Genomic DNA, 12,907 nt, shown 5'->3' with positions numbered 1-12,907 from the left:
AGGGGAATGAAGAAAGGACTTCAGTTTGACAGAAACATATTTATTTTCTGTCTGCTCCAAATTAAAAATAGTTTGGAATTACTCTCTATAGCTGCCTGATATACCTCCCTGTACTGCATTATTTAAATGTGTATGTACCTACTTTTAGACTGATGACCATGGAAATGGTTGAACAGGATGACAATACAGTGGATTCTCTGACAGAGAGAAGTGCTGGTCACCTTCAGAATCAGCCAGGCCAAAGTCAGATTTCCTCAGGATCTGAGGTAAGTTGAAATGTGTAAAGATGAGAAGAATCAATAAAGTGATATTTAGAGCTACTATGATTTTTAAACTATCAATTTGTGTGGAATTATCATGTTTTATAAGTCTTGGTATTAAATAGGAAAAATATAGCAAAGGTATACTGGAATACTGCAGTAGTTAGCAAAGGACTAACAAAACATCAGGTCTGTTAAAAGGTAACACTTTTAGGAGTCCTTTCAGAGAAGAGTGATCAGTAGGCACATGGTTTTTTTCCTTTTACTTTCACAAGATGATTGTTACAGAGATGGGATACAGTCTTAAGGAATTGAGGTGGCTACAAGATCAAACATATCTAAACCATCTGTGTATCTTGAAGTGTGTTGTATAACAAAAAAGAAAATGTGAATAAAAATAACCATGGTTTTCTTCTAGTTCCAGTTTTTGTACAGAATGTATTTCATCTAATTGCAAGTACATTTGTAATGTATGCTTGTTTTGTTTCATCCCTGTGTATCCAATGACAGTGTCTGAACTTCTAAAGCATACTTTACATGTTCTGTATCGTTGCTCTACCTGGATTATTCTTTGGTAGTTAATGGATAAAAGATTATATAGTAACAATCCTCAGACATTAAAAATATGTACTGAAACATTCGGCACTTGAGAGAAATTGTGTTCCTGACTACTAAGATTTATAGGTTCAGAAAAGTGTATGGACCACTTAAAAGGATCTTCAAAACCCCTTTGTTAAATAAAGGAACTGATTTTAAAAAATGTCTGACAGAATTTTTTCATCATTGGAAGTTAGAAGTTATTTGCTAAGATTTGATGCCATGTATTTGGTATGTTAAATACTAGATTTACATTATAGATATATTTTTGAAACTGAAAGCAGCTGTTCTTTTTGTCAGATTGTCAGACACAAAGTAGATTGCAAAATATTTATCAACCTTTTTTTGTTGGTTTTGATACATGCAGCATTGGGAATATTGTTTGTTCAGTTTTTTTCTTTAAGAATTTTATTTGGTTTGCTCTGTTGATGTCATCCCCTCATTTCTTCTTTAGTAGTTCTAATTTTCTGTTTTAGCTTCATGGAATGATTGATGTGTAAAATCTATTGGCTTGTGCAATAGTGTCTGAAGAAGATACCTATGAATTTTTTCACTTGGGGTGTTTAACGTTCATCCGGAGACAAAGCTGTCACTAATGCTGTAGGAGAGCTTTTGCACGCCTGCAGTGTGCAGTGTATAACACTTTTTATGTTTGTCTGCATTTAATGCTTAAGTACTGTGTGTGAAGATTCAGCTGTACTGAGTATGGGTTTCATCCCTGTCAGCTAAAATGAATAACTCTGAAGCATTGATGAATATCGTTCAATTAGCACTAAACCAAAACACGTGCCTCAGTTTGAAGGCTGAGGGGGAACAGTCTGGGGTTGGCATCTGGAGTCCCTTTTTTTGGTCAGATGGCTCAGAGAGCCAACCTGGACCTGTCAGAGCTGCTTGGTGCAGGTAGCTGGAGCCGACATCCCTCTCCTGGGCTGCCCAGACAAGTGGGGTTGGTGCTGTTCTCCCACTCCGAGGGCTCCGGGCCTGCGCCCATCTCCTCAGCTGCTGGCATCCAGCGCCTGCAGCCCCACACACGGCCTTGCTGCCCTCAGGCTGCTCTGCCACAGCATTTGTTGTGGTAGAACGGCCCGGACAGAACACTTGTCACTGACAGGCCTTGTTGAGACGCTCCTTTGGCTTAAGATGAGTAGGATTTTCTTAGCCTGTGTTCCTACCTGGCTGGCTTGGAAGGTGAGGCGCTTTGTCATGGAGAGTTGGGCCTGGATGTTGAAGCGTTAAAGCCCGCCGGAGGCCCCTCTGTGGGACATCTGACTGGTTTTGTGGTGGTCCAGGTGGGAAATATGTGTGTTTCTGAGGAATTCGTGTCTGTGCCACTGGTCCACTGCCTGTGTATTTTGACTATTAGAGAGGGGCAGAGATCCCTTCTCCCTCTTTGGCCTGTGGAGGAGTGCAGTTAAGAGAAGACAACAACTAAAAGGGACTGAAATGTATCTTGTGCCAACTTCCAATCATCCCTCCTACAAATTTCGTTGCAAGTATGCAGAAATAGGAGAAAAGAATGACTTGATTCTTACTGAGAGATAAAATGCCTGGTCACTGAAACAGAGGGCTCCTTTTCAGATATCTCGAGAGGGGTGTCTATGTGTTTTTTCTAGCAAAATATTTGCTCAACCTTGGTTTTGTTCAGTCAGAAGTAAAACATTTTAATGCACTATCTTTTAATTTGTGGTTTTCTGTGTATTATCAAAGAATTAAGTTGTTTGGAAGTTTGGAAGGACCCTTTTGAGGTTATCTAGTCTGACCTGCCTGTGCAAGTAGTGTCAGCCAGAACTGTGTCTGCCTGGGTTGTAAATATCTCGAAGGATGGAGTCTCTAGAGCCTCTGTGGGCATCTGTTCCAGCAGGTGACTGCCCTTCCTGTAAAACAGGTGGAGTTTTTATGTCCAGATGGAATGTAATGGCTTTTAATGTGCTTGATATTTAGTTGAATTTTGTCTTTGGCCAGGGAGTGACTAGCAAAATGCTGAGGGATACAACTACATAGGAGATGGGCACTTTTTTTTTTTCTTCTTTTTGGGGGAACAGCAGACTTATTTTTCCCTCCTCTGTAGTCCAGGCTTTTTAAAGAAATACCTGCCATTTAGTTTTAAAAGGATGGACCAGGTACTCCATAAGATGATAAGGGAGAGATTGTTTTGTGCTGAAGCATTTTTAATGTCTCCCTGTTGGGAGAGAGAGGAGACATTAAGAATGTGTGGGCTGGAGCACTTTGGTGTGATGGGATAACCTCCAATGCTAAAAAGGACCTATTATATATTATTTGTAGCAAAAAACCAGTGTTTGCATTTTTTCCTTAGCTTGTGTCATAGATACTGCTATATTCTCCTGCAATTTTCTGGTGCTGAAAGCAAAATTACTTTTTCTACTAAAGCAAAAATGAGTAAATTTGAAAACTAGCAAATATGAGATGCACTTTTTGTCCATTAAAGGGTTGTTTTTAAAATGAAATGTCCTACTATAGAATCAGTTTATAGTTGCATTTCTTGCATCCCTCACTTTTAGCCGGCTGATGAATTGACATGGTAATGTTTTTGTGATCCAGCCACCAGAATAACTAGGTAAGAAAGTAAAATTATTGGTGGTTGTCTTTAGAAGCTGTTGAAAATGTACAGAACACCTGTACAAACGCTTGATGCCTTTGAGGGAAGAACAGAGGTGCGAGATGGAAAATTTCTCAACCTGTTTTGAGATGAGCTCCATGGGTTGTCTCACATGCACAGATCGTCTGTTGCTACATATAGAGCTGTACTTAAAAGGAAGTTAATTTGTATTGGAATATTCTGATAGTGTTGATGGTAGTCAAACTTGCATCTTGAAACACTTATATCTGCAATGGTATTCAAAGAGAAATTAGATGTTCCTTTTTCAGGATTTCTAGAAGCCGCACTGTATTCTGTGTTGCTCTGTGCTCAGCTACACTAAATATAACAATGTAAGGTCAATGTACTTTAGCCTTTCTCAGATTTGACAAAAACACTTTCAGTTGTGTTTTCTTTTTTCTTTAATCCTACATCTTGATGGGTTCCTCTTTAATTCACTTTTTGTTAACTTTGTCATGTTATCTGTCAGTAGAGCTGTCTGCTGACCTTGTCTGAGATACCATCTCTTGACCTCTTGGTACTGGCCCTGAATTAGACATATGTCAGGATTTACAATGTAAGAACTGCTGTCAGAGAGCATAGGGAGATTTTTAGGGAGATTTTCAGAGCCTGGAGTGCATAGCCATTGCAAGCTGGGACTGTTCAAGTTTAGCACTTCAGAGGGGTTGTCCTTGTGGGCTCTTGACATCAAACTGTGTTAAATCTTGCTCCCTGCAGATTGTGACCTATAGCAATTTGCTAGGCTATTGTAAGTAGGAATTTGCTAGGCCTTTTGTAACCAGCCTGCCAAATGCAAATGCTGGCCATTTAGCAAAGTTGATGTTAGAGGATTATAAATGCACAGCTATGTCACCATTTTGTGATTCCTCGAAGCGTATGCTGGCACCAAACGTCTGGAATCAACCTAACCTTATTTTCCTTAAAAGTAGGTGCTTCTATTTTGGCAGTAGCTTTGGAATTGATCAAAACATGTCTCCATCTTTTCCTCATAGAGGCTACTTGGTGCCCAAGTGTGGCAGGTCCTTTGTTCCTTTGTTCCTTTGTTAGGTGAATCTGGCGTGCATTTGTCTTGACTTTTCCAGAATTACTTTTCACTTTATTTCTAGAGTCCTTGTAGCATTTAGGTTCTACAGCAGGGACAGAAATCAGATGGGCCTGTGTACTACATTACATTCTTCATTTGGCGAAGTTGAAGGTATGAGGGATTGAATGTGGAGGTAACCTCTCTAATACTTAGCAGGGAAAGGATATCTGACATTCATAGGGTCTCCAGGATAATTGTTCAGATGGACCATGTATCTTGAAGTTAGATAAATGATGGGCAGCCTCTTTCTCTGCAAGTGTGTGCCTCAGGATGAAGGTAGTACCTGATCACTCTTGCTGGCTACTTTTCTCTCCCCACATAGAAGAGGGAGCATTTACATTTCCAAATACCTGAAATATGGGACCGTACTGCTATTATAGAGTGCATGGTTGATATTTGTTGAAGCTATTGGATGTGACTGTTGCACACCTAGGACCATAGAAACCATGGAATGTGTTAAGCTTCCCCTCACCCTCTGTGTTCCTGAGTTGCTTCTGTGGATTGTTTTCAGTTGCTGCGCCGGACAGCCCTTGAAGTAATGATGTTAAAGGTAGCATTGCTCATCACTGAAGTCAGAAAGAAATTTTTTTGCCAAGTCTGTTTCAGTCAGGATTTACGCATGATAGCATCAAAATGTTCTAGTATTTCTGTTAACACAGGAATATTCAGCTTGAAAACTGCAAAGGGAAATCTGAATCAAAATTCTAATAATAATTTCTAATATGTATAAAAGTGATGCAGAATATGGACCTTGTAAACTTTATAATACTACCGTCTCCTCTTCCCTTAGCACTTATCCCCCCTTCATTTAATCTCTTATCTGAATTAATGGGAAGAAAACAATTTCTCTTGTTATATTGTAAACTTTAGTCCAAAAGAGTATTAGCTGAGTGAGGTTTTCTTTTTTTTTTTTTTTTCCTGTGTGATTATACTGAATAAGGAGCTTTAAAATGAATGTAGTTTCTTAATCTCAAGTACTGGATTATTTCCTGATTCTGTGTGACTGACCCATTGTGTACCAAATAGAAACTCTTAAACTGTTCACCTATTGCTGTTTTATGGCTGATGTACTCAGAAAGTTCTTTCTGACCCACCAAGTATTGTATCAAATTGCAGTTCTCACAAAGAGAGCAGTAAATGGAAGGGTTTGGTGAAATTGCCTTTATAATGTTTTGAAAAGTTAGCAAGCTTTGTAAACATTTAGACTGCTCTGTGATCTCTCCTTGAAGCTTGGGTTCAGGATGTAAGCTTTACCACAAAATAGATCATACTCTTCAGATCTTTGAGACTTTCTAGAGCTTAATCTCAAATATCTATTTCTAATAAATTTCTCGTAATATTAATATTTGTTGAATTGGTTGGGGAAAAGGTTTGTATGTCCTATTTCCCTGTTGCCATTTCATGCCATTTAAGGAATGATGTAAGGAAACCATTTCAGGGTTAAAAATGCACTCAATTGTTCTATTTTCTGAAAAGCGGCTCAGTGTCCTATAACATTGAACAATTGCTTAGTCAATGTTGACAAGATCCTGTCTTTGTTTCCTAGAAACATTGTTTCTTCAAGGTAATTTGAACCAACATCAGGTCTTTTTGATAGTAGTGCATCTTAATAGCAGTTAAAATTTTTCACTTGCTTCAAGAAGGGATTATTTCCTAGACAAGCAATATCTTATGGATCAGGAATCAAAACTGCTGTCATTTTTGGGATTAGAAAAACACTTCAGTGTAAATACAGAAAAAATACAAAAGTTTCATTAACTGTTTTTTTTTTAATATTCACCATTCTTCATGGCTTTCTTCTCACAGTCATCTCATTTTAGTCATACCAGATACCTTTGGAGCTGAGAACAAAGCTAGGAAGGGAATAATACTAGAATTTTATATATGAGTCTGAGTTTATTGTTGAATGTGCACAATATAGAAATAAGACTTTTCAATGCCGTTTAATTGAAAAACACAGTATTTATTTTTATGATATGGTATATGTTTGTCATTGTCTTATTTTCTGAGTTTAGAGATGTTTCATCACACAACTTGAGATCAATCATAGTGTTTTCCCTTTGCATCAGTATTTGTTTCTGTTAATAGATTTAACAGTAACAGCAAAAATATTGAACTATTTCTTAGCCCATAGGTGTTAAACTGTTTCTTAACCCGTTCGTCCTCAGCACTGAGGGTTGAGAGCCACAGGCTGGGGAAAGCTATTCTTACAGCTGTGCTAGCCTGAAAGAAGATTCAGCTGTTCTTTATTTTTGTTGTTGTTTTGAAGCACTGATATACTCCAACTCTCTTTTTCTTGATATATATAATTATGTATATAACAAGAGTCCATTAAACTAAATCAATTTACAAATCCTTGTATGGCTTTATGGGTGATTTTTTTGCTATCTGAAGAATTCTCATGTCTCTTGAGACATCCATCTGAAAAGCATATCTTCTTACCTAACAAGCAAAGCCAAACTAAAGTGGGTCTGGATTTCTTTTTCCTGGGAACATTCTGCAGCATGTTGTTGCACCAACATTCCACTCCAGTGAATATGCATGTGTTTCGTTACTTTTCTTGAGGTTCTTCCTAACCTTTCTAGCAGCAGCAGATTTGGTGTGTGATGGCCAAGGGTTGGGGATTTTTTTCATTGAAAAGAAAATACAAAGGCACTGGAGGGGAAGAAAAAAAGAATTGCAGTTTGTTAGGGTACAGCTTTCCATACCATTTGGAAAGGTACATGCCAAACTTTTACTAATAAAACTAGTTTATTTTTGTACGTGATAATTATATACATCTAAGCTATTTTAGATGTGGCAACAAAATCAGTTTGTTGTAGTGTCAGTTCTAAAAGCATTTGCTGAAGTCTTAAGGCATCTTACTTAAACATGATGATTGTAATTTTTGCAGGTTTCTGTAGCTGCTTCCAGTGCTGGAAGAGGATCTCCAGCTGTAACTCTAGTGCAGTTGCCTTCTGGTCAAACTGTTCATGTCCAGGGTGTCATTCAAGCCACACAGCCCTCAGTCATTCAGTCACCACACATGCAAGCTGTTCAGGTTAGCTTTTTTATTGTTACATTTTCATGAATATTTGGTACCTCATAACTCTTTTCCCAACCCATCTTCAGTTTCTCTTCATTCCAACCAGTGCTGCAAGATTTACTCAGATGGCACAGGAAACAGCAGGGGGAAAGGTGGCAAACATCCAACCAGCAGCAGCTCTACAAGCATTGTGTAGCAATTCCTTAATGCTTCCTGTTTATCTTATAAGAAATTGTGTTGGAACTTGTGTCTGAACTTACGCAACAGCAAATTTGTCTCATAACATGGCCTTACTTCAGTGTATCCTGCAGTTTTTCCATTTTGTTAAATTCTATGAACATAATGTTTCTAATGATACTATGAACTCATAGATTTTCAAGTATCTCCTATTTTATTATTGGAGAGGGTCTGGATGTAGTAGAAGTAAGCATATTATATCAAGTGGTTCTTTGTTTTTAGGCGCTATCAGACCCTGTTAGAGCATCTGGTATTGCTTTTTGTGGGTGTGGATATGTAGATAACAAAAATATGGGCAGCCTCAAACCAAACCTTTATGTGGCAAATGTTCACGTTTGAAGTTGCTGGAACTAGAAAACAGAGATCAGTGCAAAATGTGTAGAACTTTTCAGAGTTTTTAAAAAGTGAGAAAGGCAAGAGAGAATGAATTTGCAGTGTTTTGAAAATTGTTCAGCCTCCCACTGGTGTTTTTTTTGTAGCTAGGAAGGCCTCCCTCTGCTCTAGTTTTATTAAAAACTGCTTGGGAAATGTCAACTGAATTGCTTTTTGCAGATAGAACTGAAATTTCTGGTAAAAGATGTGATACACCTGTTATGAGGGAGGGGTTTTACCTGTGGCCAACGCAAGGCTTTTCCTTAATGTTGCAACATGTTAAGGAAAAGCCTTGCATTGTCAGTCTTCTTGAGAAGCCATCTTTAATGTTAGAGGCTTCTTAGTAACTTTCAAGTATAATATATAAAAAGACATCTATAAGTATGATTTATATTAAAGAAAAAGAATAAAACCTTGATCATATAATGAGTATTTTATTGTTGAGCAGTAGGTGTAGATGATGGGACCTCAAGGTTTTGAAATCCTTGGTCACTATTGAAAGAGGTCCAGTAGATGTCAATACTTGATCAAACTTGAAGTCTGAGCAGAGTATTCAAAGTAAATACTTTTTTTAATTGGAATTCTTTCTAATTGTAATTTTCCTGAGTAACCTTTATTCAATAAACACATCAGTAATTCCCAGTTTCTGTCACTGCTTTTCTTTAAGTCAGTGTAGTCAGGATGTACATGTAAAGATAGAGGACTTTTTTCAAAGCTCAGAAGGAGAAGTTTCTCAGGAATCTCTTGCCAGCTGCTGCTGTGTCATCTTAGGGGAGTGAAAGTCAACTGTTTGTTGTATTAAGTGAACTCTGGCTGTCCTCTCTTTCCCAAAGGAATAGAACAGGAAAGTTTTGTCCCAATTAATACTGACTAGTTAGTTGCAGGATTTTGCTTTGGTTTCATCTGGATAAGAAGGGCTTGAAGATGCTGCTTCATTACAGAGGGTGTTCAGCCCTTCTGTTATCCTCTTCAGTACTTCATGCTGCCACCTGGCATTTCCACCAAATCATTTAACTTGGTACCTTCTCTCTGCCAGACAGTGGGGAACTTGGGAAATTGTATCAGTTGAAAAAAGAAAAAAAGAAGTTTGCTGAAGGTTGATGTTGAAGCTTGCATGACCTTTCCCTCAAACATCTGCCATTTTCAACCGGAAAGTGTTCAAAAGTTTTTCTCATAATGCTGTTGCTTTTTAGATGAAGAAATATCTGTATAGCATTCCTTATTGTTTTGATAAACGTTGTTTTATTTGTAGGAAGGTTTAAAGTTCAGATTGTTATTTGACTTGCTCATCCCTGTAGTGTATCAGGTCTTGGAAAGACTAACATGAGTTTGAAGTTAAATTTGTTCAAATGCAGATGAAATTGAAATAGGTAAAGTCGAAATCTGAACAATGTCCAGGAAAAAATTACAATGGTTTCTGTTTGTTAGCGTTATGGACATGGTTGTTTGCTACTAGAGTGATCTGAAGTGTTCATTTCTCTATTTGTCATGATGAAAATTAAAGCTTTTGAAATTTCTTGCAGAAAATCTCCTCTTCCACATTGTTGTGGTTTGACACTGGCCAAATGCCAGGCACCCATGAAAGCCACTCACTCACCCTCCCCTGCTACAGCTGGGCAGAGGAGAGAAAATTTAATGAAGGCTTCATGAGTTGAGATTAGGACCAGGAAAAAACACTCCGAGGGCAAAACAGGCTCAACTTAAAGATATAAAGTGAATTTACTACTAAAAAAATCAGAGCAGGATAATGAGAAGTAAATTAAGCCCTTTAAAACACCTTTTTTCCCCCAACGCTTCCCTCCTTCCCACCCACAGCGCAGGGAGACAAATTGTGGGGGTTTTGGTCAGTTTGTCACCCAAGGTTTTCCTCTGCTGCTCAGGGAAAGGAGTCCTTCCCCTGTGAGACCGTGGGGTCCCTCCCATGGGAGAGGGATGGAGTTCAGTTGTCCATGAACTTCTCCAGCTTGGGTCCACTCTCACGAGCAGCAGTCCTCACAAAACTGCTGCAACGTGAATTCCCCCCACGGGCAAACAGTCCTCCAAAAACTGCTGCGATATGGGTCACTCTTCCACAGGGTGCAGTCCTCCAAGGACAGGCTGTTCCAACTTGGGAACAAGGCCTCTCTCTCCATGGGTCTCCCACAGGACTGCAGCCTCCTCCAGGCATCCACTCACTCTGGCATGGGCACCTTCCCCACAGGCTGTGGGTGGATCTCTGCATCCCCTATGGACCCATGGGCTGCAGGGGCACAGCTGCTGCACCATGGTCTGCACCACGGCCTGCAGAGGAGTCTTGGCTCTGGCACCTGGAGCACTTCCTCCCCCTTCTTCTTCACTGACATTGCTGTTGCCATGTTGTGTCCCTCACATGTTCTCACCTCCTCCTCTCTTCTGGCTAGAGTTGAAACTGTGCCCCCAGCCTTTGTTTCGATTTCTTCTTAAATATGTTAACACAGAGGCGTTAGCCACCATTTCCAATTGGCCCAGCCTTGGCCAGTGGCATGTCCATCCTCAGAGCCATCAAGGTTTGGCTCTGCTGGACATGGTGGAAGCTTCTAGCAGCTTCTCATAGAAGCCACCTCTCTGGCCCCTCTGCTACCGAAAACCAGGCCATGCAAAACCAATACACATTAAAATGCTTAAATCTTCTTGTGATTTCCTTACCTTCTTCCTAAAGTATGACTGTTCTCAGCTTCTTCAGACATCTTCACAAACTGGGGGAGCTGTTGGTAGCTGTTAGGGGAATGTGAAGGTTTTAAGGCAACTGAGGTCTTGTTTTCGAGCTATTTATGCTGGAACAAATAGGTTATTTATTACTCTCCATGCCCCAGCAGAATGAAAATTCTGTTTTGAGTTAGGATGCCTAACAGTCTCTTTCTTGGCTCTGCAATACTATCTTACTTCTGAAGGATTATGCCAGAGTCTTGAAGGTCGATCCATGAGCAGATTGCTGAAGGTACATTGGGAGGGAAATGTCTTTCAGGCTCTCTCTGCTGCTCAGCATTGGTCCATCCTGCAAAAGGAGGAATACAAACTTCTTGAAGCACCTGAATCTCTGCAGTCAGCTCTGATGTCTGGTTTGGAGCTATACATCTGTACACATGCAGAAGTACCTCTCACCACCTAGGTGGCAGATGTAGAGTTCTAAGGATAGGTGCTGCCTATTACCCAACAAAATGAGGCTACATTAAATATTTTTACACAGAACTGGAATGTAATAAAATTAACAGGTGAAGAGAAAATTTCCTTCTGCAATAATGTACAGTTCCTTCAAAGTGTAGTTCTGCAGATTTGAGTTGAGGTGACCCAGGCCTGTACATTTCCAGAACCTTCCAGACAGTCATTTTCTATTGAGGTCAGGCAGGTTTTGTTTCTAGTACCAAACTCTGAGGACTAGCAGGTGCATTAATTCTAGAGCTCTTCCTTGTCTTCCTGAGCTTCCACTGCAGCCAGGTCAAACACTTGAAGCTTTCTAGTCACTTACATCATGTTTGTTCAGTGTCAGTTTTAGCAAAGTGCTTAATCTGAAACTGCAGTCTGGTCTGTCTTCATGTGAAAACGTTTTCACACTGTTTCAATTTGGAAATCTCAACACAACAATAGTTCTGAGTAGTTAAAAGAATCCAAGAAAATAATGTGTTTTCCTTGTTCAGTAATGACTTCCAGTTCTGTGTAGTAAGATGGTTGCTGATCAAGAGTGTGATTCTGCCCTAGGCCTTAATGTTGTCTTGGATAATTTTAAGAGAAGAAGAATATATGAAAATACTAAAGGTCTGAGAAAATGAGACACTGTAGTCTTGTCAGGCATTTCCAAAACTCATACAGCATTGCTAAGCAATGTCATTGTATTTATGAATGTGTTAGTAAGTGTAATAAACGTGTATATTTAAATAAAGTTATTTTCTAAATAGCTTTGGTGTGGTGTGAAGAGGCTTTTATATTGTATGCTATTATTTAAGGCACATTAGCACAATATTCTGTATTTTAGATGTTTGACCTCACTTTAAGAGCTAATTAAATTGTATAATGTTTTTATATTTAAAGAAATCTGTTTCCAGTACTTTTTCTAAGTGTCATTCACAAAAAAGTAACCTGGATTATTTTGACTTTTTTCTTTTTCAAATGGAAGATGTTATCTAAGTGGCTTTGTCTGGCTAACCTCATAATTTGTGATTTGCGTTGAAAAAAATAGTCCAAAATCACGATTGGTGATAAATAAGTCAACAAACTTCCCATATGCAAACATGGAAGGAATTTTTTTAAATATTTTGCTCTGCTATTTTTTTTTAAATGAAGTTATGAATTTCAGGAACTTTGCTATTACAGGTAGCATCGATTGCAGATGAAGCTGCACAATCAGAAGTGATAATTGATTCTCAAAAACGTAGGGAAATACTTTCAAGAAGGCCTTCATACCGGTAAGGACTTTTAATTTTGGTTTTGCTGGTTTTAAAGGCAGCTTATTTATTACAGCAAAGCTGTCTGATAAAAGTCAGTTATTTTATTTTCTTATGGGTATAGATTTTCAAGTACATAAAATTACTTGCATTTTTCTTTCAGAAAAATTTTGAATGAACTCTCATCAGATGCTCCTGCAGTAGCGAAGATTGAAGAAGAAGAGAAGTCAGAAGATGAAGGAACGCCTTCTGGTATTTCTGCAGTGGCCATGCCAACCAGCCTGTATCATACTAACACAGGGCAATACCGTATGTTTG

At 38.9% G+C, this 12,907-nt stretch overlaps 1 protein-coding gene across 8 annotated transcripts in view; it reads left to right on the top strand.

Moving 5' to 3' along the window:
• The window catches only part of CREM (cAMP responsive element modulator), a 39,565-nt gene that overhangs the window by 5,633 nt on the left and 21,025 nt on the right, over positions 1 to 12,907 (top strand). For 3 of the 8 annotated variants that reach the window (XM_039548939.1, XM_039548938.1, XM_039548940.1), the window contains 4 exons: positions 149 to 266; positions 7,452 to 7,598; positions 12,519 to 12,610; positions 12,753 to 12,898. In XM_039548939.1, the coding sequence (XP_039404873.1) occupies positions 149 to 266; positions 7,452 to 7,598; positions 12,519 to 12,610; positions 12,753 to 12,898 (503 nt within the window). Of the gene's footprint in view, positions 1 to 148; positions 267 to 7,451; positions 7,599 to 12,518; positions 12,611 to 12,752; positions 12,899 to 12,907 lie in introns of those variants that run through there. The other 5 variants (XM_039548944.1, XM_039548943.1, XM_039548942.1 and 2 more) reach the window with 3 other exon arrangements.

The sequence above is a fragment of the Corvus cornix genome, chromosome 2 (assembly GCF_000738735.6).
Source record: "Corvus cornix cornix isolate S_Up_H32 chromosome 2, ASM73873v5, whole genome shotgun sequence".
Lineage (NCBI taxonomy): Eukaryota > Metazoa > Chordata > Aves > Passeriformes > Corvidae > Corvus > Corvus cornix.
This window is presented reverse-complemented; position numbering and strand designations above follow the sequence as displayed.